Consider the following 27,062-nt stretch of genomic DNA (forward strand, 5'->3'; position numbering starts at 1 on the left):
GGGACGGGGCAGGAGCAGTGGGCCAGGATGCTCAAGCGGGAGTTGGGGACAAGGAAAGGCCTTCGTCCCAGGTGAAAACCATAAACCCTGCTGGGGAAGTCAGAGGGAGGGCAGGATGGGCAGCAGGAGGGAACCCACGCGGCCTCTTAGGACTGGTCTGCTTGACAGCGGTGAGTCAGCAGCCAGACCCACAGGACCCGCGGAGGCTTTTCAGGCAAACCAGTGAGCAACACCTCCACCTCCAGGCCCCTGGCAGTGTGAGGTCAGGCCCAGGGTCCGACTCGGCCACCGAGGCCAACGGAAGTGCAACTGCTGAGACTCTCAGGAGGGACACGTCCAGTACCCCTGCCCCAGGCCCGAGCCCCCGGGCAGCACACTCCTGGGCCTTACCTCCGATTTTTGCATTGTATGCGATGCCCACGATGCAGTAAGAGTTGTTGGCTGAAGCGGCGACCTCTCCCGCACAGCGAGTACCGTGTCTGAGGCAAAGGAAAAAACGAAGTTAGGACTCCGCCAGCACCTTGCAGTGGGTTCAGTGCCCTGCTCAGCTCTCCTGCAAGAAGAGTCATTATCCCTAAGTCCGGGGAGGATGCTGAAGCCTTTTCCCCACATCCCTTCCCATCACCCCCCTCTCTCTGATGGCTGCTCCGGGAGGGGCATCAAGTGGGCTTTTGCACGGGCCTGGACCGTCCAGTTCCCCACCCCCGCCCTGCGCCCCGTAGGCTGGCAAGGTCTTCCCGCCGCCCTGCAGACACGATGCTCCCGCATCAGGCTGAGTCTCCTGCTCCGGCACCAGGGGCCCTCCTCCCAAGCTCTGCGTCCCCGCGACTGATAACACAGTGTAGACGCCTGCCTGGCTGCTGAGCTGAAGTAAAAACAAACGAGAACCTAGATCCTGTGTCCCCTTGTGTCCCCCTCCTCCCACCCCATGCTCACCTCGGGCAGCCCCCCCACCCTTTCCACGGCCATTGCAGCAGGAGCCGAGGAAGAAAGCTCGAAATGGAACACTCAGCAGCAGTGGACAGACTAGGAAGAGGCCACCTGAAAAACAGATCGCTCCCCTTGGGTAATGACCCCGTTCTGCAACATGCTGCATCGGGTCAGTTCCTCCAGCAGAAGCAAAAAAATACCGACAAGTTTAAGGAGCACATCTTTGAGAAGAGTCCACAGGGGATCAGAATCACTGATTCAACTTTAAAACCACCTTTGAAACTAGTCCAGGGCTCATGCATTAGCCCCAGGGAGGCAGCCCTCTGTCCTCTGGACCTCATGCGCCCACAGCCAGGGCTGTTCCCAAGTCACGCAGCCCACCGTCCTACCCTGCCCTTCATGGATCATTGTGCAGTGTCTGGATTATCCCTCCTGGCTCCCTGCACTCGGGGCTGGGAGACCAGGAGCCCTGCACCACTGGCGTGCTGGCCGCTGAGTGGGAAGGGCACCTGGGGACGTGAGGCTGGGGCCTTTGCGAGCTCCCCAGAGTGCTGTGGTCTATCGTGTTGACCGCGTCCGCCGGCCGAGCCTCCCTGCACAGCACCCTGTGGGCACCAGGATTTGAACCCCAGAATCAAATCAACCACAACCTAAGATATTATGGATGAAGACACACCTTGGAAAGTGTCGTGTCAACAGTGGAGAAGGGACTTCCCTGGTGGCGCAGTGGTTAAGAATCTGCCTTCCAATGCAGGGGACGTGGGTTTGATCCCTGGTCAGGGAACTAAGATCCCACAGGCATGCCGCAACTAAGAGTTCACATGCCATAACTGAGAAGCCCACCAGCCACAACTAAGGAGCACACATGCCACAACTAAAGGAGCTGGTGAGCCGCAGCTAAGACCCGGCACAACTAAAACAAATAAAATTAAATTAAAACAAAAAACAAAAAACAAAAAAAAAAAAACAGTGGAGAAGGAAAAAAGGGCTTCTGTTCTCTAAATATTTTTGGAAGAATGGGAAGAACTCGGGGCATGGGGCATGGGGCATGCTGACAGAGAAACGACAGGCAGGACACAGCCAACGAGCTCCAGGGCTGGGCTGGGGAAAGTGGACATCACCCCCAGGGATGCCACCTACGGAACCAAGTCACCTGATCTCTCCAGACCTCCCGCCTTCATTTGCAAAGTGACGATCACTAGCGTCACTGACTGAACACCCTCAGTGTGTCCCCCTCACCCATCACCTGACTCCTACCCACAGCCCTGGGGCATGGGGAGCCTCAGGCCACAAGACATCACCCAGCCTGCACAGAGGCACACAGCCAGGCCCAGGATCTGGGCCCCAATTTACCCAGCATCATTCACTCTCCTGCCATCTCCCTCATGAGGTCACAGACAGACTCAAAAAGGCTCGGCTATTGACGCATGCACTGTGGTCTGAACACAGCCGGCCGTTGGGACCGCAAGATTTAAGGGTTACTCTTTTCAAACATTCCAACAGTGTTTCAAACAGGAACGATGCTGGTCCAACATCCACTGCTAGCTGACCAGCAGGGGTGACGCCCCTTAAGAAGGGGCCGAATCCACCGAGGCTGCCTTATGCCTGAAGGGTTGTGCGGGGCTGGCTCCTGGCTCAGCCCCAGACCTGGCCAGGCAGCCGGAGAGGTGCCTCTGGCCTGTCACAGTTCCAGGATCCCGACTGTGGGCCAGCTCAACAGTGACTGCAGGGAGACAGAAAGGGAACCGAGGAGGGGCCGGCCAAGTGACCAAGTGACATACTTATTCTCATTGCTGGCATCATATCGCGGAGACGGGTCGTAATCGTTTCCGTTGACGTCATAGCTTGCATAGGAATCCTAAGAAATGAAACCCTTGTGACCGAAGAGAAATGGCCCGGCATATCACAGCCCTGCTTTAGTTTTTACACCTCAATTGGAAACAGAGAAAAACGCACGCTTGGTACTTCCTTACTATAACTGTAATTTTATATATATATATATATATATATATATATATATATATATATATATGTGTGTATGTATATTATGGTGGGAAATACACATATCAAAATTTACCACCCTAACCATTTTTAAGTGCACAGTTCAATGGCTTTAAGTACATTCACGCTGCTGGGCAGCCATCACCACCATCCATCCACAGAACGCTTTTCATCTTGCAAAACTACAACTCTGTCCCCATGAAACACTAACTCCCCATCCCCCTCCCCAGGCCCTGGCACCCAGCATCTACTTTCTGTCTCTATGAATTCGACTCCTCTAGGGACCTCACGTAAGTGAAAGCATACAGTGTTTGTCCTTTTGTGACCTAGATAATGTCTTCATCGATGTGGCTGATCCATGTGGTAGCATGCATCAGATAAAGGTTCATCCATGTGGTAGCAAGTGTCAGAATTTCCTTCATCTTATATTTTTAATATGTATGTTTTTGTGTATATACTTATAATCACAGTATTCGTGTAATATCCTAACTTCCTTTTAAAACATTATAAAAGCTCTCCAGATTGTTGACTTCAAAACTGTCATCTTTTGCAAACTAGTATATATAGGATGGATAAGCAACAAGGTCCTACTGTATAGCACAGGGAACTATATTCAATATCCTGTGATAAACCATAATGGAAAAGAACATGAAAAAGAATATATATATATATATATATATATATATGCATAACTGAATCACTTTGCTGTACAGCAAAAATTAAGACAACACTACCCCTGGTGCCTCAGAATACTAAATACCTTTCTCCCAGTTACTATGTGCTGGGTTCTCTTCTTTACATTTATGAAGCCATTTAATCCTCACAATTACCCGAGGAGGTAGTAGTCCTGTTACTAACCCCATTTTACAGACGGTGACACTGAGGCACAGAGAAGTCAAGTAACTTGCCCTGGGTCTCAGAGTTAATAAGCCACAGAGCCAGGACAGGAGCCCCAGCAGTTTGGGTCCTAAGCCCGCATCTTAACCCTGCCATTTCTCATGTCGCTGATGTTGATCTGATGGCGACCTCCATGCACACGTTTCTGAGTTTCTTAGGACCCCATTCCCAGAAGTACATGTGAATCCTCTAACACGTGAACGAATCCCTCTGCAAACCCCTGGCTCCGGGTAGCAGGGGAGCTGGGTTCACCAGCCCACCCAGCTCGGTTTTCTGTATTGTCTGATATAGGGAGGGGTAGGCACCTTATCGTTTTATAAATGTGTCCTTGTTTAACGACCCGCGCAGTTGAATGTCTCTGCATGCCAGTTGCCAGTTTTAAGGCTTGACTTACATAGTTTGGGGCCAGGTCAGGGTGATTCCGCTCTATGCCATCATCCAGGATGGTGACCACCACGTTTTTTCCCGTGTAGCCCCGCTTCCACGCCGCCTGGACATTCATTTCTGATCGGCAGCGACTGTTCTTGTCGCCACAATGCTGCAGGCACAGAAGACACAAAGCCCCCCAGCACAGACACACCTGACATAGACCCGCAAACCCAGCAGAGGTGCTCCTATGCTCATAAGGGAATACGGAGAAAATGCTTTCCCATGCCTGATAGAGCAGGACCCTTTTTCTACCACCCATTTCTGGGAATGGTACACGTGGAGGTTCTACTGCTTTTTCTGCCCCGGCGATCTGTCCATCACTTTCCCAGGACACCCACCACCCTTCAGGGGCTCCATTCACCACTCACCATGTAGTGACTCATACGCTGTGCAGCCAATCGCTCCCCTGCTCAAAGAGCCCCTCCCCTTGGACTTTCACATAATTAAAAAAACTTCACAAGAAAGCTTGCACCTCACAGCATTAAAACAGGAGTTTTACACTCAGATGAAGTGTGTCTGTTTGGAGCTGTCATGAGAATTTAGCTTTGTTGGGGGAAACTGACCCGTCTCAGAAACACAGCACTGCAAACGCTCCAGGGACAGAGAGGCCCACGCCCTACTCACCATGTACCACATGTTGGACCAAATGGGGTCGTTGAAATAAAGGGCCTGAGTGTCACTTCGCACCTGTCTCTTCACCCTGCGTTTAACTTCTTGTTGTTGGAGCCATTTCACCTACCAGGGGAGAAATGCAGTTACTTTTTGTTTTAAAAACGATCTCCTGGTTTCACGTGGCCTCCGCGTAGGTGCTCCAGCTGTCCTTTTCCATGAATATCTGTGTCTATTAGATGTCTTGGATGGTAAATTCCAAGGAGATGTTTTCACTTCACATGACCATATTTGAAAGACAAGAACTAGTCTGGGTCTGTAGGGGAGGGAATAGGACCACTCTCCTAGAGTTTGAAATGATTCTACTAAAAAAAAAAGACCTTGTGAAGTTGCCAATAGATTCTCTGGTGACCCTTGTCCCTAATTAAAAGGAAATACATGCAAGGGTATGAAAACAGTGAAGAGAGGGGAGAAACCGGTCAAATGGTGATCAGGAGTTGGAAGTAAAATGTTTTACAGGGAGGATACGGTTAATTATGATAATCCATATACTGGCATTTTTAGCAGCTTCTTCAAACATGGTACCAAAACATGTACAGAAAATCTAGCAAGGGATACAGCAAACTATTAATAGCAGCAATTCCTTGATGGTGACACTATTATTCATTTAAAAATTTTAAATTATTTTAAGGGTTTTATAAACTTCTTTCAATCGGCATGATCTGCCTTCACAACCAAGGAAAAAAGCTTGAGAGGCAGGATAAATGTTATTTAAGAGCAGGAATCCAGGAGCCTGGCTGCCTGGATTTAAAAGCCAGCCCCACACTCACCAGCTGTGTGACTCAGTCGGTTAGCCTCCCTGGCCTCATCTGTATGATGGGCATCATTGTGGCTTGTCATGAGGGAGCACGGGCATATAAACTGGCATATAAAGCATGCACATCACTGCTTGGCACATGGCTGTATTATCCTCACATGTGTGTACGTGTGTGTGTAAGAGTTTTTCAAGGTGGAAGAGTTTTTTCACTTTTATTTATTTAGCTATTTATTTTTAAATTTATTTATTTATTTATTAGCTGTGTTGGGTCTTCATTGCTGCGCTTGGGCTTTCTCTAGTTGCGGCAAGCAGGGGCTACTCCTCGTTGCAGTGCGCGGGCTTCTCATTGCAGTGGTTTCTCTTGTTGCGGAGCACGGGCTCTAGGCGTGCGGGCTTCAGTAGTTGTGGCACATGGACTCAGTAGTTGTGGCTCGTGGGCTCTAGAGCACAGGCTCAGTAGCTGTGATGAACGGGCTTAGTTGCTCCACGGCATGTGGGGTCTTCCCAGACCAGGGCTCGAACCCGTGTCCCCTGCGTTGGCAGGTGGATTCTTAACCACTGCGCCACCAGGGAAGTCTGAGTTTTTTCACTTTTAAAAGATGTGGGACCTGAATCCTTGTGCCCTGAACTGAAATATTTTCTTGGTCCTGCTGCTATGGGCCCCCTGATTCAGTACACCTCCTGCTGGGGCTCAGCTCTGCACAGGGGGCTGAGATGGGCAGGATGTGGGCACCAGGCCCTGCTCTCAGAAGTTTGTGCTCCAGTCAGGGGCTCCCACCACACAGCTCAGGGTGTGATGCAGGCTCCAAGAAGGCAACAGGTGGCCTAGGGCAGAGAAGGTGAAGGGGAGGAGGAGGATGGAGCCTCCGGGAGGGTAAATGATGGGGGACCCTGGCTGACCTGGAGGCCAGGCCAAGGCTGGTGACCCCAGGGGAATGAAGGCACAAAGTCCGAGGGTCAAGCTGCTCCCCTCAGACCGCTCAGCCTCGACCTACCCACGTGGTCCTGAGGGAGGAGAGGACAGCCTCATTCACATCTAAGGGTGACGACTGATCTCAAGGCATTGTTGGTCACCAGGACAAAATGCTTAGAAAGAAATATCACAGCCTGTCCCCCCACCAATGTGGCTTGTCTACAAAACACCAGTAGATCAGCTTCCTGAGAAATGCTGCAAAGAGCTCAAAAACCATTTGGATTAGGCACTAAAACAAGCCCAGGCCCAAGTCCTGGATCATTTATAGTTGCCACTGATAGATACTTCCATGGAAAATAAAACTGTACAGTGAGATATTTTGCTCATAACACCCTCTGATGGCATTTTGCAACCTCCTCATATATTACTGCCTAAACCAGAAAGCTTTTACTCAGTGTCAAAAACCTAAGACTGTATTTCCTAACCTGCTAGGCAACCTGTTGTAAAGTACAGTGGTAGGCAAGCCACTGACAGCTCCAAGCTCCTGGGATGCTCCCGTCCACCTTGCCTGGCTGACTCACTACCCATCTTACCAGCACCAGCGCCTTCCAACTGTGGTTGGAAGAGCTCAGCTCTTGCCACGCACCATGCTTTACTTCCTGTCACAGAGGAGGTGAACCCTCCTCTTCCAAGCCTGAGTAGGTGACTCCCCCGAATCAGGCAGGTGACATGGGAAAGCATGTTGCCAGAAGTCACAAAACAATCCCCTAGTGGGATAAAAGAGTGAGGGCACCTGGCCTCCAATCGTTCCTGGGCTCTGGGTAAGAACCCAACTTAACACACAGTTCTGAGGGTGGGCTGTGATGGCCCAGGGCCCGTGGCAGAGCTGGAGGCTCTCCTTGTGGCATGGTCCCGGGGCAGCCCTCTCCCCTGAGACGGGTCATTGTAAGACTCTGAGAGACAGCCAGGCACTGTAGGCCAATGGAACTGGATATAACAAATTACTTGCCAGGTCTGTGGAGATGGATTCACAGGTGACCTCCCAGTCACAGAGGCTGACTCAGCCAACAGTCACTTGGTCAGAGCCTGCTCCCCATCTCCTTTCTCCAGGCTCCAGCCACTGCCTTGCTTCTCACCCAACTCCAGGAAAGGGCAGGGGCTCCTGGATCCCATCATCCTGGCATTTTCCAGATTTGCCCTGATTTCTCTGGAGAGCACGGCCCCCGTGGTCCCTTATTCGCTCACCAAAGTTGCACTGAGTCTCACTGTGTGTCCGGCGCTAGGTTCTAGGAACATGAGTATGAGCGTAAATACCACTGGTTCCTATCCAGGACCAAGGCCCCCGTCCCACCCTCCAGCTCAGACCCAGAGCTCTGCTTCAGGGGCCCCTCAGGTTGGAACCCAGAGCCAGCTGGCCTCTCCGGGAAGGTCAGGGGTGCCGATGGCACCAAGTGCAAATCCAAGTGCCTGAAAGTTTAGCTTTCCCAAGGGGTACCCTCATCATGAACAGTGATGCTCTTTATGACAAAGGAACACACAGTTCAGGATCCCTAAGGACGTGTCACTTGTGGAATTGATTCTTCCGCAGAGCTCGCAAACAAACGGTGAGCTGCAACTGACCAATCACAAGTACTGAAATTGAAACTGTGATTTTAAAACTTCCAACTAACAAAAGCCCAGGACCAGATGGCTTCACAGGCGAATTCTATCATTTAGAGAAGAGTTAACACCTATCCTTCTGAAGCTATTCCAAAAAACTGCAGAGGAAGGAATACAAGCGGTGAGCTGGTGGTGATGGGGAGAGTCAGGCTGGGAGGGGGCCTGACTGTGATGTTCTTCCTGTGATTATCTCTATGAGGAAAAGCAGCCTGAGATGCTCCGAAGAATTGGCAGTACTCTCCCTCCCCTAAGAGGGCTAGTGCAAAAGGAAAGTCGTCATATTTCGCTGGCAGTCTGCCCGGCTGTCACTTCACACTGTAGCTTCGTTCGTGCTCTGCCCATCAGATCCCTCAGAACTCCTAGAGGAGGTGTTCAGACATTCTCTTGGTGAAAAAGGCAGGGGACAGACAGCGGTACACACTGTCTGCCTTTCAAGGCCATAGGAATATACTTGGAAGGTAAGTCCTAAACCCAGGTAACCCTGCAAATGAGTAGGCCTGGGGCACATTAAAATACACATTGTGACTAAGCGTGCATGGTAAGAGCTGAGCTCTTACGGTGGGTCCCCAGCCTTCTTAGGAAGAGAACCAATCACTCTGCAAAGCCTTCAGGTCACTGGAGTGAAGGAAGGGGAAATATCGCTGAGAAGAAAGGCCCTGCTCATTCCACATCACTCTCTTTAGGTTTTGTAGAGTTGACTGGTGGCCTCCCAAAAGGTACATTCACCCAGAACCAGTGAATGTGGCCTCCCTTGGGAAAAGGGTCTTTGCACATGTAATTAAGTTAAGGCTCTGGCGATGTGGTCATTCAGTGACAAGTGTCCTTACAAAGGACAGGCAAAGGGAGGTTGAGACACAGGAGGAGGAGGCCTTGTGAAGACAGATTCCACAAGCTGAGGAGCATCTGGAACCACCAGGAGCTGGAAGAGGCAAGGAAGGATGCTCCCTGAGAGCCCTCGGAGGGACCACTGCCCTGCCGACACCTTAGCTTCAGACCTGTGGACTCCAGACTGTGAGACCACGCATCTCTGTTGTTTTAAGCCACCCAGTTGTTGGTCATTTGTTACAGCCGCCCTGGGAGACTGATACAGGTTTAAATCACAGCCTTGATCAGGGCCGAGATTTTAAATGTTTGAGAATCCATGAGGCTGTCCTGCTAAACGGAGGATCCGGAGGCCCCCAGAGGATGGGCTGAGGCTGCAGGAAAAGCACTGGGGCAGGGGTGGGGCTCAAGGCAGCAGCTCGTACCCCAAATTGTATGTTTTTAAATTACTTCGTGCAGGATCTTCGCTGTGACATGTGGGATCTTTTTAGTTGCGGCATGCGAACTCTTAGTTGCAGCATGTGGGATCTAGTTCCCTGGCCAGGGATCGAACCTGGGCCGCCTGCATCGGGAACGTGTAGTCTTAGCCACGGGACCACCAGGGAAGTCCCCCCAGTATCTGAAAAACCAGAACAGAATGGCCGTCCCGGTGTACCCAGCGGTGCCACCTCTAGCTGGCAGCCCCACCCACACAAGCCTGCAGTCCCCACCCTAACGGCTCTCCCCTGCACATCTCAGGGCCCTGGACACCACTCCCCACCGTTCTCTAAAACTAAAGCTGCCCCAAAGTGGGTCCTGCCCCCTATACCCAGGTCGTTCTCACCCTCCTGATTCTCCTAACTCATCAGCACTAAAGCCCACCTGTCCCCCAAGTCAGAACAAAGCTGGGATCCTCTCCAACACGAGTGTCACACATTCCATCTCCTCAAGGGGTCAGGATCCCATCCCCAAGATTCACCATGGCAACGATCCCCTGGCATCTGGACGGTCATGTGACTCTTAGGGTGTCCCCACCCCATGACCGATGCACGATGCGGTCTGACCCCCAACCAGGGCCCCCTCCAGCCCCGCCTCTCGCCCCTCCTGGCACCCCCCCACCTGCAGGCCTCTCACAGTGCCCCTTCACTGGGCCAACTTACTTGTGTTCCACTTTAACCATCCCCAACCTGGCATCTTTCCCTGACACCCAGGGAGGCCAGGGTGGCCCCCCGGGCTCCTGTGCCCCCACAGGTGTGTGCTTGGTGACGCTGCCTCCACCCCAGGACGTGGACATCAGCTGTTCAGAAGCTCATTTTCCCCCAGAGGGAGGGATGCGTCTCAGTCACGATTGTTTCTCCAGCTCTCAGCCAACACCTGCCTGTAACAGGGACCTGCTCAGCAAGATCTGTTGGACTAAAGTCCTGTCCTCTTTCTTCCTGAAAAGGCAAATTGAAAGCTGACGCTGCAAAGTTAGGTGTGTCTCTGCCAGGGGCGAAGGCCTTTCCTGACCTGACTTGTCCGGCATGGACCGCAGCTGTGGTCGGATGCGTCCAGGGTAGGTGTGACTACCCTCTGCTGCCCACTGGCCTGTGCAGACAACGTGGGCTGTGTTTCACTCACCACTATACTTCTGTGTGCCAGGCGATGCACAGTATACAGTAGGAGTTCACTAAATGCTCCCTGAACGAAGGAATGAAGTTAAATGAATACACTTCAGATATCAAATATGTTATAACCACAGTCAGACTTTCAGAAACACTTTGGAGTAGACAGTGCCACTGGGTCTTCATGACCCCCAGGTGATCTGCGTGGACTTTTTGTGGAAGATCAGTGATTTTGGACAAGAGCAAGGTTTGCCACCTGCAACCCCAGCTCAACACAGAGTATCTCTCCTGGGCAAACTTCTATAAACCTGTATAAAGTGTCTTGACTTCTTCAAAGTCATATTTTGAAGGTGGGACTTCACTCTGACCCTCTTCCTTTCATCCATTTTCTGTATGTTTCCCGTTAAACATTCTTGTCGCGAAGACTTTATCATCTTCTCATGATGAGGTGAAGAGCAACGCTTTCTTTTGGAGGCAACGCTTCCTCCAGCTTTCTTCTTGAGAAGTCAAATTAAAATTCGCTATCTGTTGAATGTTGCTCTGTAGATAAGAGGAGGTAAACTTAAAAGATGCTAGAGGGACTTCCCTGGTGGTGCAGTGGATAAGACTCCACGCTCCCAATGCAGGGGGCCCAGGTTCAATCCCTGACCAGGGAACTGGATCCCATTTGCATGCCTCAACTAAGAGTTTGCATGCCACAACTAAGGAGCCCTGGAGCCTCAACTAAGGAGCCCACTTGCCGCAACTAAGACCTGGTGCAACCAAATAAATAAATAAATATATATATTTTAAAAAATAGAATGTTAAAAAACTATTCCCTTAAAAATCTTTATGTTTAAAAAAAAAAAAAAAAGATGCTTAGAAAGAAGTCATGTAAACAAGCAGGATCCCAATCAGCGCTGCCGGTTGTACAGCTGTCCGAGCGTCATCTAGGCAGGCGTGCCTTGGGCAGCCCCAGCCGCATCCTCTTCCTGGGGCCACGGGCACACTGCCAGAACAGAAGGCAGCCTGGCACATCAGTCCTGGGTTCAACAAGTGCAAAAGGGGGTTGCTGTCACGTTATTTTCAAGTTTCCTCCTATGAGCCAATGCCACCAGAGACAGCATGAATGACCCCTGCGTTCCACCCAAAGCCACCACACGCTTACGCTCTGCCTTAAAGCCGTCCACCTCTAACGGGCTCCACCAGGCTCGGGAAGCCCCAGGGCATCTTTAGGAGCTGGTAGGTCCTAGAAGGGGCTCCAGGGGCTTTGCTCTGAGAGGGAGCTAAGGCAACAAAGGCTGTTCTCCGAGATCCTCGTCCCCATACCCTCCAGATCTCCACCGGTGCGAGGGGAAGAGCAGTGTGTTCTATTTAGGGTTCGTGTTCGTGCACAGCTGTGTCCAGGGTAAGGGAGACAGCTCTGGCCAGCTTTCCCTTTTCTTTTTCCCTTATCTTCATCAAAGGGAGGGACATCTCATTCTGTCACTGTGGAAGGACAGGGATTCCCTCCACTGTTTGCTGTGACAGAGCCAGCCCTGCCTGCAGATCAGGGCAAATCCTTGGAAGATGTCAGAGGCCAGACCCCCAAGTGTCCAGGGGTCCCCAGACCCTCAGGCCTCTTCCAGGAGAGAACAGTGCAGCGGGAGCATGGGGGAAGGTCAACCTTTGACCCCATCCTCTGTGCCTCAGCCTCCAGCTGAGGGAGGGGCCGAACTAGCCCATTTCTGTGACCCCTGCACTCAGCAGCCTGGACCTTTACATCTCAAGTCCCGTCAACACCGACTGCTCTCAACACCTGTCCCAACACGTGTTGGGTCAACTTTCCACCAGCTGAAGAGCAGTGAGAAGTTAACTCACCAAGTGAGGATTCAAAGAAAGGAAAATAATCCTCCATGACAAGTGCGCGCCACCTTACAGTGTGCAAGGTGGTCCTTCTCTCAGGACAGGCAATGGTTCAGGCACGTAGGAGCTGAGTGGTAGTCACGCTGGGGACTTCCTGCCTGGGGCCCAGAGATCCTAGAGGATGGAAGGGCAGGCTTACGTCCCAGGAACCCCCAGAAGCTGGATGCAGAGCAGCATAGATGTGAGCACATGACTTCTTTTCTCCTCTGGAGAGAGAGAACGTCCACAACTTCCATCAACTTTGCAGAGGGGCCTGTGATTCCGACATGGTTAAGAAGCATGGGACTCAGCCAGGCTCGTGGAGGTGGCAAGTGGATTGGGGTCCGACTCCATATGAGGATTGATACTCCCACGCTTATCTTCCTGGGGCACAGGGCACCAGCCCCACAAGCGAGTGATGGTTAAACAGCCTTGTTAGATCATGTCTCAGGGAGACACTCGAGCCCTCCTGAGAGTACCACCTGGGGTAGGGAGGAGATGCCGGGTTGCTATGGAAATCCGTGAGCCAGGGCAGTAGAAGAGGCAGAGGAGAAGGAAGACGAACCCAAAATCTAAAAGCTGATCTAACTCAGCCTAGAAGACCTCCCCCTCCTCCTCCCACATCACAGAGGCAAGTGGGGACCCAGGCCTGTCCCCCCTTCCTCAACAGGCCACCTCTCGAATTCGTTCCATCCAAGCTGAACTACACGGGCCAAAAGGTGACCACTTACAGCTGGTGAGAGCTGGCACCACTCCTCCTGCTAATAATGGGAAACATGAATGGACTTCGGGAAACCGAGGCTCTGACGGGAAGCACCCCGTCCCCGAGGATCACCTGCCTTCACTCACACAGGACGGACAGGCGGCCGAAGGAGCCCTGCTCCCCACGGTCACCAGCCAGACGCTGGTCAGCACACTGCCCGGCTGGCCCCATGTCCGTCGTTCTGCAGCCTGATGAATTCAAGCCCTCTTCAGGGCTTTTGTCACAGTTTAACCAGGGCCACAAGATACTTCTAAAGTCCTTTAGGTAAAAAGAAGTTGATGAGCAAATGGTAACAGATACAACTTGCTACGTGAACCTCCTCCCTGAAAACTGAGATCTGTTTCAATAAACACTAAGGGTCCGTTGTCTGCTATTTACTGGGTAGCCTGCCGGACCTGGAGTGAAAGCAAGTGAGGGCGGCCCTGGCCCCGGAGAACGTGACACCCCCCGGCACAAGGCGGACTGTGTGCGTCTCACCCCGAACTCCCCCCGCCCCCCATCCCCCTGCCTCTCACGGCTTCTGCCCGGCCTCGCGCTCCAGGCCTCCTGGAACCACCTGCAGCTCCCACCAGCCGTGTCCCTGGTCCCTGTCATTACTGGATCCCCAGCAAATGAAACCCCTCCTCGCTCCCACCTGGGCCTGCGGTCCTGGCGCTGTCTCCAAGGCGGCCAGGAAACAGACGTTACAGGAACAAAGTGGGGGCCCGAGAGCCGATGGATGGGCTCCTTACTGCCCTCATGGCGCTGGGAACCTCAGGGAGGGGGACGCCCATGTGACCACTAAACCCTTTAAGACGGTGCGTCCCCTGCAGCAGCGGGCAGCTGCGAACACTGCCAGATGCACTCTGGCCCAGTCACTTCCGTGCTGGGACAAGATCTGAACAGCCACGACCCCTCCGCTCCTGGAGTCCCTGGGGAAGGCAGATGCTGAGGGGACCTCGCAGACCCAGAGCGCTGACATCCAACCACTAGGAGCAGCCGCTGAGCCAGCTCCCAGTGGCGGGGATGCACAGGCCAAGACCAGAGAGAGACACAGGGGTAGCCAGTATGTGCCAAGGCTGCGCAGGGGGAAAGGGCAAATGTCATCCGATGAGGATCTTAAAGGCCAGCGTGGCGGGGGTCCAGGGGCCACAGGGAGGCCAGACCAAGGGGGACCTGGGCAGGACATTCCCAGGGGCGGTGGCACCATGACAGGCATGTTTCATAGGCTCCCTCAGGACAGTGGAGAGCAGACTGGTGTTGGTCAAGGATGCCCACAGCTGTCCAGTGAGAGGGGCCGTGCAGCGTCCAGGGGCCAGAGGACAGGCCAGGGGCACGGGCTGCATGGGTGGTGGAAGGAGGGTGGGGGAACAGGCATGGGGGAGGGGCGGCTTCTCTGTGAGACAGAGGTGCGGTCAGGGATGGTCACTTGGCTTTGGGATGCGGTGACTTTGAGACATCTTAGAGGCATCTAAGTGGAAGCGTCAAGCCTGCCGGTGGAATCATAAAGCACCATCTTTTAAAGCCTATTTGAAAATCCTAACTGCTTACCAACTGGTAGCGTCCAGTTCACTAGACCCAGCAGGGCTGTGCTGAAACGTGAAGAGACAGCTGAAGCCCTGCTGTCCCCACGCGGGTGAACCTGTCGGGCCCCATGTGGCAGCCCACCCTCCCCCCAGCCCATCTAGCAGTTCATCAACCCCCAGATCAATGCGGTCACTTCCTGTCTATGTGCTGGTATTTGCCAGGAACTTTTTGTTTGTTTGCACTCCAAATGGCTCTAGCACACAAGACTGTCAGATAAAATTCCCTCTGTGGTTAATGGAAAGATCTGCTTAAACGTTGCATCACTGCTGGAAAAAAAAAAAAAAAACTGAGCTCTGATTAGACTCTGGGGCAAAGTCCCATCCTACAAAACAGAATGCCCACTCCGGCCCTGGAAATCATTTTCCAGCTCCTGAGCGTTGAAGGACTGAAACAAAGCGTCAACCCGAAGCCTCCCACCACCCCGGAAGGAGCCACCGAGGGCCCCCCTAATAACATCTTTATCCTCCCATTTCCGTCATCCATCTGGCTGAGCACGCAAGGGAAGGGCTGAACCAGAGTCATCATTCTAAAATGTAAGGGTTGGAAGATGCAGCAGCAATGTCGAACTATAAGCCAGCTTGGAACGTAATCAGAACAAGTAATTTTTAAAAAATTTGGGAGCCCTTACAGCTATTGGCTGGTGCTTCAGTAACATCCACCCTTCTCCCGACTTTTGGCAAAAGAACAAGTTAAAAACAAATGCCCTCAGTTGGCTTAAATGACAGCCCTTGGAAAAACCCAGTGACTGATACTGCACCCTGAGAACAGTTGGGCTGTTCTCCCAAGGAGAGGGCTGGTCCACAAACCCCTTGGAGCAAAATGGCCCTTTCCAAAGGTAGTTAAATACATCAAGTAAAGGTGATTAAGAATGGAAGGAAAACAACCGCACGATGCTGGTATGAGATCGGAGCAAAGAGATGCTTAATAAATGTGTGTGCACGTGTGGCTGAAGTCTTAAATCTTCCCTCCTGCTTGTGTGTTGTTTCCGTTTTGTTCAACAAATGTACACTCTATCAGCTTTCACGCGAAGTAGGGTGGGTTGTAAATTCCACCACTTATCAAAGCAATTTTATACAATAGGGACTGGAGCTAATTAAAATAAAGTACCATCTGCATTCGATTGAGCTTTATCCTAAGCCCTATAACATTCATCTCCAGTTTGGTCATTCAAACACGATGGCAACTGCATTCCAATGACTCTGAATAATATTAAATCATCTTCTCCCTTTCTCAATAATATTAATTACACGACTCTCCAATCGAGAAGGTGACACAAAAACGCTTTGCTCATGTGGGAAAATGTCCTGGTGCTGCAGGACAAGATAACACTAAACACTTTTGTAAAATAGCTAATTTTACCCAATATTTCACTGGAACGACTAGGTAGAGTAAATATTAGAGTGACAGCTAATTGATTTGGTTTGCATTAAAACTAGAATGATTTAAACAGAGGCATTTCAGTTACAATTCTGAATTTGTATTCGGAATTGGGTTCGGATGTCTATGTGCGTTCCCTGGGGCTAAGCATTTAATTAGAACTGTAGGAAACAATCAGCCAATCACGTGGGAGTTGCAGGCTGTGCTGGAATGTGAGGGCTGTTTACCTTTTCTCTCTTTCCTCTTTATTGGCAGGATGGTCTGATAGCGGCCCTGCCAGGAGCTTATTAAGAAGCTCTGTACAAAAGGGATTTTTATTTGAAAAACTTAACTGCCATAGCCTTTGGAAGTCTCTCCTTCCTTCTCTTTCCTTCAAGGACACAGCTGATGACCGGAATACCCTGCCCTCAGACCCAGACTGAATGCAGTACTTTGAACCCACCCACAATGCCCAAGTCCATCATCTTAGATGCCTTGGAGGAGGCTGGCTGGGGCCCGCCCGGAATTCTCCTCAGCCGCCTCCTGCCGTCTGATGCTCGGGCTGCAGTGTCCTGCTCCGCTGGTGCTGACAAGAGAGGAGACCCGCTGGGCGGGCATCTCTGCATCCCCTGGGGCACAGGGCCTCGCACCCAGCAGGTGCATAATTAATACTTTTGGAAGGAAGGATGGAGGAGTTGAGTTGAATACCTTTACGAGTTTTAAAATTTAGTCACTAAAGAAGAGTGGGGGCCCCCTAAAACACAGATTATGTCTAACTAATAGAAATAGTTCTAACAATTGAGAAACAGCTTCATCCTCCAAAATCCCTCAGGAAATGAGACAGGCTGGGACCTGGGACCTGGGACCCTTTGCTGCAGTACTTGCACCTGGACAAACGTCTCCTCAAGCAACAAAATACAAAGAAACTATAAGGGACTAAAAAAGTAACTGCATGCGTGTACAGTTTGGGCAATTTATGGACAGCAAGATACAAAAAGACCAAAAACCCAACTGCCACTTCTGAAGAGCGGGGAGCAAAAGCAGGGGATCAGAAGCAAAAGCAGAGGATCAGGAGCAAACGCAGGGGACTGCATATGCCCCTTGCACTCACCACCACCTAAGCCACCCCTCTGGCCCCAATTCTGGACACACCCCCTACCCTCACCCCATATAAGGAACAGGCTCAGCTCCCATCAGGGAGCTAGCAAGGGCACCTGCTGTTTGTTCCCGCTCCCCTCTGCTGCAGCGGGGCCCCAGTAAAGCCTTACCTGAATTTCTTGTCTGGCCTTTTATCCATTTCTTTTGATTAAGGAGGGTAAGAACCCTGGTCAGTGACAGAAAGGGGACCAAGAAACCCACTGTCCCATCCTCTTCTCATTGCACATCTCTACAGGGCTGGGGTGGGGGCAGGGGCTCCCCCATGCAAACAGAGCGCCCCTCACTGTGACTCCCTCTGTGGGAACAATAACTCCGAAGGCTTCGGACAAGGACAAGTATGCCGTCCTCACAAGACAGATCACTGCTTGCTCAAGAGAAACTGTGGAGGGCACTGCAGCAACTCCCTTCCTAGCTTAGAAACGTCTCCGCACTCTGACAGGTGACTGGCCACTGAGAACCTCAGCCCCCCACCCCGCCTCCCCCAACCCCACAGCCACATAGAACCCACATGTCTTTGGTGACGGGCTGGGCACTCTGCACTCAGCTCTACAGTGATTCGGGTCTGCTCGCCCTTCTCCAGTGGCCCCATCCTGTGGGAATTAGCTACTACCACCTGGCTTTGCTTCCGAGAGGAAAAAAAAATACACCAGCCCCTTTGAAAAGCGTTCCCTCAAGCTCCATGGCATGAACACATAGGGGTATAAACACAGCCCCAAACGGTCAGGTGGGAGGATGCATGTAAACTGCCTGAGCACGTACTAATCCCTTCATAAACATTAAATTCCTGGGACTTCCCTGGTGGTCCAGTGGGTAAGACTCAGTGCTCCCAATGCAGGGGGCCCGGGTTCGATCCCTGGTCAGGGAACTAGATCCTGCGTGCATGCCTAAACTAAGAGTTTGCATGCCGCAAGTAAGAGTCGCATGCTGCAAATAAGAAGTCCACGTGCTGCAACTAAAAGATCCAGCATGCCGCAACTAAGACCTGATGCAGCATGCATCCATGCATAAATAATAAAACAAACAAACAAAACAAAAACATTAAATTCCTTTCCCTGCTATGAAGGAAGAATGGAATTAGCACAATATTTGCTATCTATCTCCTTCAGTCTGTCCACCCACCCACACTTCAATCCATCCATCCTTCTACCCACCTATAAAATGAACTCAGAACCATACACTACATGTCTACTTTGTCAGAGCCCAACTGCACGAATTAGTTTCACAGGGACCACTTCCTCATGTTCTTAAAACCAGACCACCACAAGGTCATGTCCTGGAGAAATGTTTTAGGTGCAGTTCTCAGGGATACACCATCTCTCCCACTACCCCCAGCTCCGCCAACACAAAAGTATCCACGATTATCAGTGGGGTGGCTTGGGACAACACCAAGGCCAATTTCCCCAAGGAAACTTTATTATCCATGTTCTCTGGGGATCACTGAAGGAGTGCCATGTGCCAGCTTGGGAGCCCAAGTGAACATTTCACACATTGCTTTTAAGAGAAGGTGATTTCCATGTTCTAAAACTACGATTTACCAATGGCCTCATTTCTTTGTTGGGGCTGCTACTGCTTCTCACTTGAACTTCACTGTCCCTCATAGCGCTCAATGCCCTGTGACATATCACATATTCTTCTATAGACTGTCAGCCCCACCATCCACTCTGACAGCCCTGCTGTGGAGACAGCGTGACACGTAGCAGGTATTCCAAAATCACCTGGTGAATGAATGAAGTCATCAAAGGCTCACTTGACCATCTGACAATTTTAATCTTACCAAGTATCTGTTGATTGATATTTGTCAAATATGAATCTAAAATCTATGCAGAAAGTATAATTAACCACCCAATAAATATGAACTATACTAAAAATGTCAGCCTCTTTTCAAATTACATTTGTTTTCATCTCAGAGATCACAGGAATTTTTAAGGAAAAAAGAGTTATATTTACTGCCCAGGTTTTTAAGTTCATGGTAACCATTAAGATATGTGTTATGACAATCACAAAAACATCCACTTGTCCAAATTCTAATTTCATTATTAAAATGCTAGCTTGAATTGCATAGCCTTTATGGGTAAGATTCACATATTTATCTCTTCTGACTACTGTGTATTTTGTTGATTTTTAAAGATTTAAAATATTAGATCTATAGTCATTTGACTGTTACTTCAAACTGAAGTCAAGAATTTAAATTCCCAAGTCTCCCAAGGAACCCAAATATCTGGAGCCTTTAGATGGTCTGATATGTAGCTGCACATCTGTCTTGTTTTATTCCAAGTGGATATGGAAAACGAAAGGCTATCTAGAATCCCATTAAAATCCAGACTCAGGCATTTTCAGAACCACAGACCCAAACAATAAGCAAACAATACCCTAGGCCCTAAAGAAGCATCCTGCACAGGGAGCAGAGATTTGTACCTGGGGGTCCATCCTGAGGAAGGTGTGAGGGCCTCTGCTACTCAAGGTTGATCTTTTAAAGGTTTTGCTATGATAAAAATGGTAGTAATCTTCCAGGTTTCCGATCTGCAAAACAAGAAGCAGGATATCACCAGTCAATACAGTCTTACAAAATCCTGCATCCCATAAACATCTCCCCCTTCCTCTGAGAGGCTCATCCAGCTCCCAAAGGAAACATACCCTTCATTACACTTCCCCACTCAAGTCTCTGGCAGACTCAGCATCTGTGAACGTGAAGGTCGATTCAGAGACTCCTTTTGGATAAACAACACTAGGTAGTATTTTCCAATGAAGCACACACTCTCCAAATCTTGTGATGAGGTCATATCATTTAAAGTTTGTATTATCTTGGCCAAGTTTTTTTAGACATGAATTAATGTTCATTTAGGGTCAAGCATCCGTGAAGTAGCTAAGTTAGTGTCAAGTCAGGTCTACACCAAAATATTCATTTATAAACAAACTCCATCCTTTCCACCCCATGGGTAAACTGAAATATCTAAGAATGAACATTCACTCTCAAGTGCAACAAGGGAGCCAAGGCAAACACTCGGCCTCATCTGCTTGGGGATTGCGGAAAGGTCAGCTGAGAACATCCAAGCCCCCAGGGTACCCCAGTTTTCTGCCAGCAGTGGTTTGTCAGGACAGATTTCAGCCTGAGGCCTGGAGGGGACATAGAAGAGCGGTCAATGTGGCCCTCCGATGGGCTGCTCCCGCTGGCCACGCCCCACAGCACCGACTTGCTCTCGAGTCTCACGACCCTGGAGCATCAGGACACTGTTCTCAGAAGACCTGCTTCTCGTTCTAACTTCCACTGGTTGTTGAAAACAGCTGGTTGGTCACCATCCTTGACAGCAGAGCTTTCTAACTGAAGAGGAGAGCTTTCTGACCGAATACTATATAGACTCTCACGCTGCCCTTTTCAGGCTAAACCATCCTAGTTTCTTTTCCAGCGCCTGATTAAGGAGTGAATTTAGGACTTCCCTGGTGGCGCAGTGGTTGAGAGTCCGCCTGCCGATGCAGGGGACACGGGTTCATGCCCCAGTCCGGGAAGATCCCACATGCCACGGGGCGGCTGGGCCCGTGAGCCATGGCCACTGAGCCTGCGCGTCTGGAGTCTGTGCTCCGCAACGGGAGAGGCCACAACAGTGAGAGGCCCGTGTACCGTAAAAAAAAAAAAAAGAGTGCATTTAGGGTGAATTGTCCTCTAGAGCAGTTAGATGTCGTGATGACGAGCCTAGGTTTCCAGTCAGATAGACCTAATCCAAGCCCTGCCCACTCCCTTCACCGCCAATGATCATGTGATCTCAGGCAAGATTCACCTCCTGCAAATCTCAACTCCTCACGTGTAAAATGGGGATAAAACTACTTACCCCATGCAGTTGTTTAAGTAGGACTAATGTCCACCCAATTCACCAAGACCTTCTACTCACAGACACTGCATCTGCTACAAGACGTCCCCAGCAGAGTGGACCGGCCCAGGCAGAGACCTGGAGGGACGTGGAGGCTCTGAGTGGCCATTTCCACATCTTTCCACAAGAAGATCAAGCAAGTATCTACAGAGAGAGCCCACTTTACTATACCCTTCAGCCCTCATTGCCAGAAAGCCTGGCAGTCTGGATGCATCCTGTTCTTGAGTTTCTAGAGACACCCACGTGTCCTTGAAATAAAGAACGTCCTTGTTCACTTAAGCTTGCTCCAGGGTGTTTCTGTCGCTTACAAGCACAGAACAGTGAATACCGTGATCGTCATGAGGGTAAGCAGGTATCATCTGTATAGTGCCTAGTTTAGAGCCTTGAACCTAGTGGGTGTTCGAGAAATCCTGGCCGTACTGAGAGCTGGGATTCTCTCTCTGGCTCTTCTCCAAGGCTCCTTCAGTCCTTCACCGGGTCTAGGACAGACCTCAACTCAACCATTCCTGCTGGGTGACCTGGGCTTCAGACCCTCCATGAGTCTCAGTTTCCTTGTGAGAAAACTAACTACTACTTTTAAGGGTTGCTCCAAGACTCTCTCTCTCTAAATATGTACAGAGTCAGGTACAGCTCTTTATATATAAAGAGCCAGCTGAGTGCCCAGCAGGTAGGAAGTGCTCTATATACAGTTTTCTGCAGTTATGATTTTCAGTTCATTTTCTACCTCAAGACACTGTTCTACCATCATAAACCTCATTATTTCTGCCCTATTTTGCACAAAAGCACTTTTTTTTCTCCTTCTACAGTTAACTGCTCACTTCTTCAACAAAGTTAATTGTTATGTATGTCAAAGGGCTCCTCCTAGAACAAGCCAGAGCTGTTATTTAGCAATAATGGAGTCTTAACTTAACAGCAATGTTTAATCAGCATGTTTGCTTATAAGCTGCTACCTTCCCTGGGAGATGTTTCACAACTTCTGGTCTTTTAACTCCAGGCATTCAAGTCAATTTCCACTCAGGGACACGGAGAAACTAAGAGTTGAATCAAATTTGCTGGCAAGGGGATGGATTAATTGAAGAGCTGCTGACCCTAAGCAGACCCATGTCAGGGTAGCCCTGGAAGCCATTCAGGGCAGCACCTGGCCTCAGAGCAGCCAAGCCTCTCTTCAAAGGCCAGTCCCAAGGCCACCCAGGCCCCTGCCTCTGCCCCTATCCAGCCACATCCTGAGCAATGGCTCAGAGGGTCTGAGCTGACGGGAGTCATTCTCTTTGAGTAATTCAAGGGAAGAACAGATGGTTCTCACGGTCCTGACCCAGCCAACTGCCCCTGAGGGCAGCAATGGCCAATGCCACATCTGTTTGGAAGCTTATATACAGCACAGCATGGAGGCTGAGGGTCTGGGTTAGGGTTAGGATCTGGGGAGGGTTAGGGTCTGGGTTAGGGTTAGGATCTGGGGAGGGTTAGGGTCTGGGTTAGGGTTAGGATCTGGGGAGGGTTAGGGTCTGGGTTAGGGTTAGGTGCAGGGGAGAAGGGGACGCCAGCCAAGGCCCCCCTCCTGCCCAGCTAAAGGAAAAGCTGGAATCTGACTCAGGAAAAAAGGGGAGGGAGTTGGGTCACTGGCTGTTCGGGAATCTGGAAGCGGCCCTCCAGATCCCCCTGAGATTCTGTGCACCTCCATCCACCCTCTGCCCCTCCAGAAGCCGGGGTGAAAGCATGAGGAGAGACACCTTCCTTCCTTGAAACCAAAGATTTGAATGTCAGGCAAACACAGGCCTGACAGGGCACGGGACAGAAAGGGCTGCCTGACGCTGGAATGACTGCAAGGGTAGGAAAAGGAAGGAAGGAGGAAGACAGGGCCCAGATGCTCAGGAGGGAATCCAGGTACTGTGAGAGGCCTGGGCACCCTCTGCAGCTTGGATGAACATGATATCCCGAAGCCTGTGGCTACACTGTGTGGTTATCAAGTACTAACTCATTCAGAGCAGTGGTGGGCAGACGATGGCCCATGGGCCAAATCTTGTCTATGTTGTGTTTTTGTACATTAAGTTTTAAAATTGTGGTAAAACAGACATAACACTTATGATTGTAACAATGTTTAAGTGTATAGTTCAGGGGCACTGGGCACATTCGCTCTGTCACGTAACCGTCACCACCTTCACCTCCGGAATCTTTTCATCTTCCCAAACTGAAACTCTGTCCCCGTTAAACACGAGCTTCCCCTCCCCCTCTCCCAGCCCAGGGCACCCACCATCTGCTCTTTGTTTCTGTGAACCTGACAACTCTAGCTGTCTCAGCAGGATCATTTGCCCTTTTGTGACTGGCTTGTTTCCCTTAACATGATGTCCTGGAGGTTCACCCATGCTGTAGCAGGTGTCAGAATTTCCTTCCTTTTTCAGGCTGAATCATATTCCATTGTGTGTACAAGTCACAGGTCGTTTATCTGTTCATCCACTGATGGGCACTTGGGTTGCCTCTACTTTTTGACTATTGTGAATCATGCTGCTCTGAGCACGGGTAGGCAAGTATCAGTCTATGACCCTGCATTCCATTCTTTTGGACATACACACAACTCCTGTTTTTATAAATAAAGCTTTACAGGGGCACAGCCACCAGCGTTCACTTACCTCCTGCCCACAACTGCTCTCATACTGTGATGCCAGAGTTGAGTGGTGGCTACAGAGACCCTCTGGCCCCCACGCCTGGAACAGGTCACATGTGGACTTTACAGAAATTGTCTGCCAACCTGCGATTTCTAGCATTTGTTGCTGAGTGTGTCTAGGGAGTCCACCAAAGTCTCTGAGGTTGGACATGGTTTCTCTAAGGGCTGGGGACCACCAGTCCACACACCGAGGGGCTCTGCTTAAAAACACAAGTGCAGCTGCAATGCCAGCGCCTTCAGCATCTTACCTAGTCACTGAGCTGCCCTTTCTCCAAGCACCATCCTTGTCTGATGCCCCCCGGGTCACTCCTGTCTGTTTGACTCACGCTGCGCTGCCTTCTGCTCAGCTCTCCCCATGGCATCAGGCCTGGGTCAGGAATATAAGGTTTCCGAGACGGGCAGAAGGTTGGAAAGGATCAAGGGATGGCAGAGCAGGAGGCGGGTGCCCTGACTGCAAGTGGGACACAGCCCAGCTTGGATGATGTGGCATTTACGACATAGCCATTTCCTGCCCCGTCCCCCTTGCCCACCCTGTCACCTCCCCCACCACAGCCGTGTCAACCCCAGTTATGCCCTCCCCACTTGGGAGCTGCCCCTTGAGCTCTCCGGGTGCCTTCATGAGATAAGAGGACAGGAGGGCAGGTAACTCTGGGGACGTGGCCACTGGCTTGGTTAAACACGAGGGACAGCTAACTGTCCTCTGGCCTCACAGACAGGGGTGGGGGGAGGAACCACAGAGATGACCCCATTTTACAGATGGGAAGACTGAGGCCCAGGGGGTTAAGCCCAACGTTACCCTCAGGGGCTCCCAATTCCTGAGCCAACTCTCCCCATTGTGCCCACAGACAAACAGGTGATGACATCTTACACCAAATGACAAACAGCTACACAGTAAGGGCTTAGGACTATTGCTACACTTTTGGTGCAGCTTCAGGGTCAAACTGACAAGAGTTGGAAGCAGAAGAATAGACAAAAAGGTGGCGTTGGCAAAAAGACGTCTTAAATTCAGGGTAAACCCCTAAGAAAGAAAACATTCTAAACTAACACACCATTGTAAAGCAATTATACTCCAATAAAGATGTTAAAAAAAAAAAAAGAAAGCATTTTTATTTTTACTTGGCATCTGTATTGACATTAAAGTAGGCACTTGTCCTGGCTCGGCAGCCCTGGCCATCCTGGATGCTGTCCCTTGGCCTGGCCTTGCTGTGCTCCCCTGGCCACCACGCCCATGCTCTGGGCACTGCTTCCGCAGCCAGCGCCTAAGCAACCTGCTCCGTCAATACGGGGGCGGCGGTTGCAACAGAACCCTGCTGCCTGAGGGCCCTGGCAGCCTCCTCTTCCTCCTCCGGAGCACGGAATAGAAGCTCTTCTCCGCCCTCCCAGGCTGCCTACCAGTCCTGCTCAGCGCTGAACCCCCAAAACCTCAATCTGTTCTTCCTCAATGAATCTGATCTCCGATCTGAGAGGTGTTTTTTGTTGTGTTTTTCGGGAGGGGGTGGTGGGAGGGGAGTGTCAGTCACGACATAAAATTTCCATAAATGCTTTTTCTCTTTCGTATCCTTCATATTTTCACAATGCGTTAATTAGAGTCATTCTCTCAGCCTGCCACCACAGAAAATGAACAATCCGCTGAGTCTGTGATGCTCCCATCTCTTCACTCGACACTGATATGTAATTATACACATTAGCTGATAAAACTGGTAACATCATTAGAACATCATTAAAAACCTTACTAAGAGCTCTCAGCCAGAACACTGGAAGAAATGAGATCAAAGAACCCATAGTGAGGAGAGCTGGATGTGGTTTCTCTCTAACAGATTCCTCTGTTACAGGGGTCCCCAACCCCCAGGCCTGTTAGGAGCTGGGCCGCACAGAGTAGGTGAGCGGCAGGCGAGCGAGCGAAGCTTCCTCTGCCGCTCCCCACCGCTCCCCACCGCCCCCCACCGCTCCTCACCGCTCCCCATCGCTCCCATTACCCTCTGAACCACCCCCACCTCCCGCCCCCGTCCATGGAAAAGTTGTCTTCCATGAAACCAGTCCCTGGTGCCAGAAAGGTTGGGGACCTCTGCTCTTTTAGACACTTTAAAAAAAAAAAGGGACTTCCCCGCTGGCGCAGTGGATAGGACTCCAAGCTCCCAAAGCAGGGGGCCCAGGTTCGATCCCCGGTCAGGGAACCAGATATCACATGCATGCCACAACTAGGGAGCCCACCTGTCACAACTAAGACCCATTGCAACCAAATAAATAAATAAATATTATAAATAAATAAATAAAAAGAATTTTTTAAAAACCTAGTCACATATGCACTCGGTACAAAATCTGGACGGTAAACAGGGTATAGAGTTATAGGGAACAGCAAGTCCCCCTCCTCCTTTTCGCAGCCACTAAGGTCCCCGACTTTTGCTGGGGGCTCCTGGTTCATAACAAGAACAGCACCCAGGCCGCAAGCTGAGAGTTTAGATGCATTAACTTGATTCTTACAGCAACTTTACAAGGTAGGTGCCAGGAGCACCCTCATCTTGCAGACGGGGAAACAGAGGCACCACTTAACACAGTGGTTAAGTGACTCGCTCAACACCCCCCGCCCCGACGCAGCACAGTCAGAAGGTGAATCAGAGTTCACACCCTTAATCATCACCCCTCTGCCTCTCGACACACCTGCAGCATCACTGCCATGGGGATCCCACTCATCTCAGTCTGGTCCCTGGCAGCAGTTCGGTCACACACAGCCCAGTGCCTCACGGGGCTCACGTTCCTTCCTTCCAGTGCAGGAATCAGGAGAGACACTATTACAGTCCACGCACACACCTGTTGCACTGTGTCTGTGTGTGAGTGTGTGTGTGGATGGATGGGCATGGAAATGCGTGTGTCTGTGTATTTATGTATGTACGTATGCATATAGATGTATGACTGCATGTATGTGCACACAGATGTGTGAGTGTATATATACACATATGTTGTATATTCAGATTTGTGTGTATATTTATGTTTGTGTGTATATAGTTGTGTGTGTTTATGCAAGATTCACACATAAATGGCCCTGAGATGCAACCAGGCAAGTCTCTGGTTTTCCCACAGCCCTCATATCCTAGTGGACCTCCAGGGCCACTGCAGGTCACCCTAATTCAGAACCTCTGCATCTGAGGCTTGGAGCAAACCTGTTGTGGGCCAGAC

General features: G+C 50.7%; 1 protein-coding gene across 3 annotated transcripts in view; it reads right to left on the reverse strand.

Annotated features, from left to right (window-relative positions):
• Positions 1–27,062, reverse strand: part of PCSK6 (proprotein convertase subtilisin/kexin type 6) — a gene marked incomplete at its 5' end in the record, with an annotated part of 195,603 nt that overhangs the window by 126,213 nt on the left and 42,328 nt on the right. For all 3 annotated transcript variants that reach the window (XM_082618307.1, XM_082618306.1, XM_082618308.1), the window contains 5 exons: positions 391–479; positions 2,712–2,788; positions 4,223–4,366; positions 4,882–4,992; positions 19,782–19,886. In XM_082618307.1, the coding sequence (XP_082474433.1) occupies positions 391–479; positions 2,712–2,788; positions 4,223–4,366; positions 4,882–4,992; positions 19,782–19,886 (526 nt within the window). The remainder of the gene's footprint in view (positions 1–390; positions 480–2,711; positions 2,789–4,222; positions 4,367–4,881; positions 4,993–19,781; positions 19,887–27,062) is intronic.

Source organism: Mesoplodon mirus (assembly GCF_964341445.2).
Source record: "Mesoplodon mirus genome assembly, chromosome: 4".
Taxonomy (NCBI): Eukaryota; Metazoa; Chordata; class Mammalia; order Artiodactyla; family Ziphiidae; genus Mesoplodon; species Mesoplodon mirus.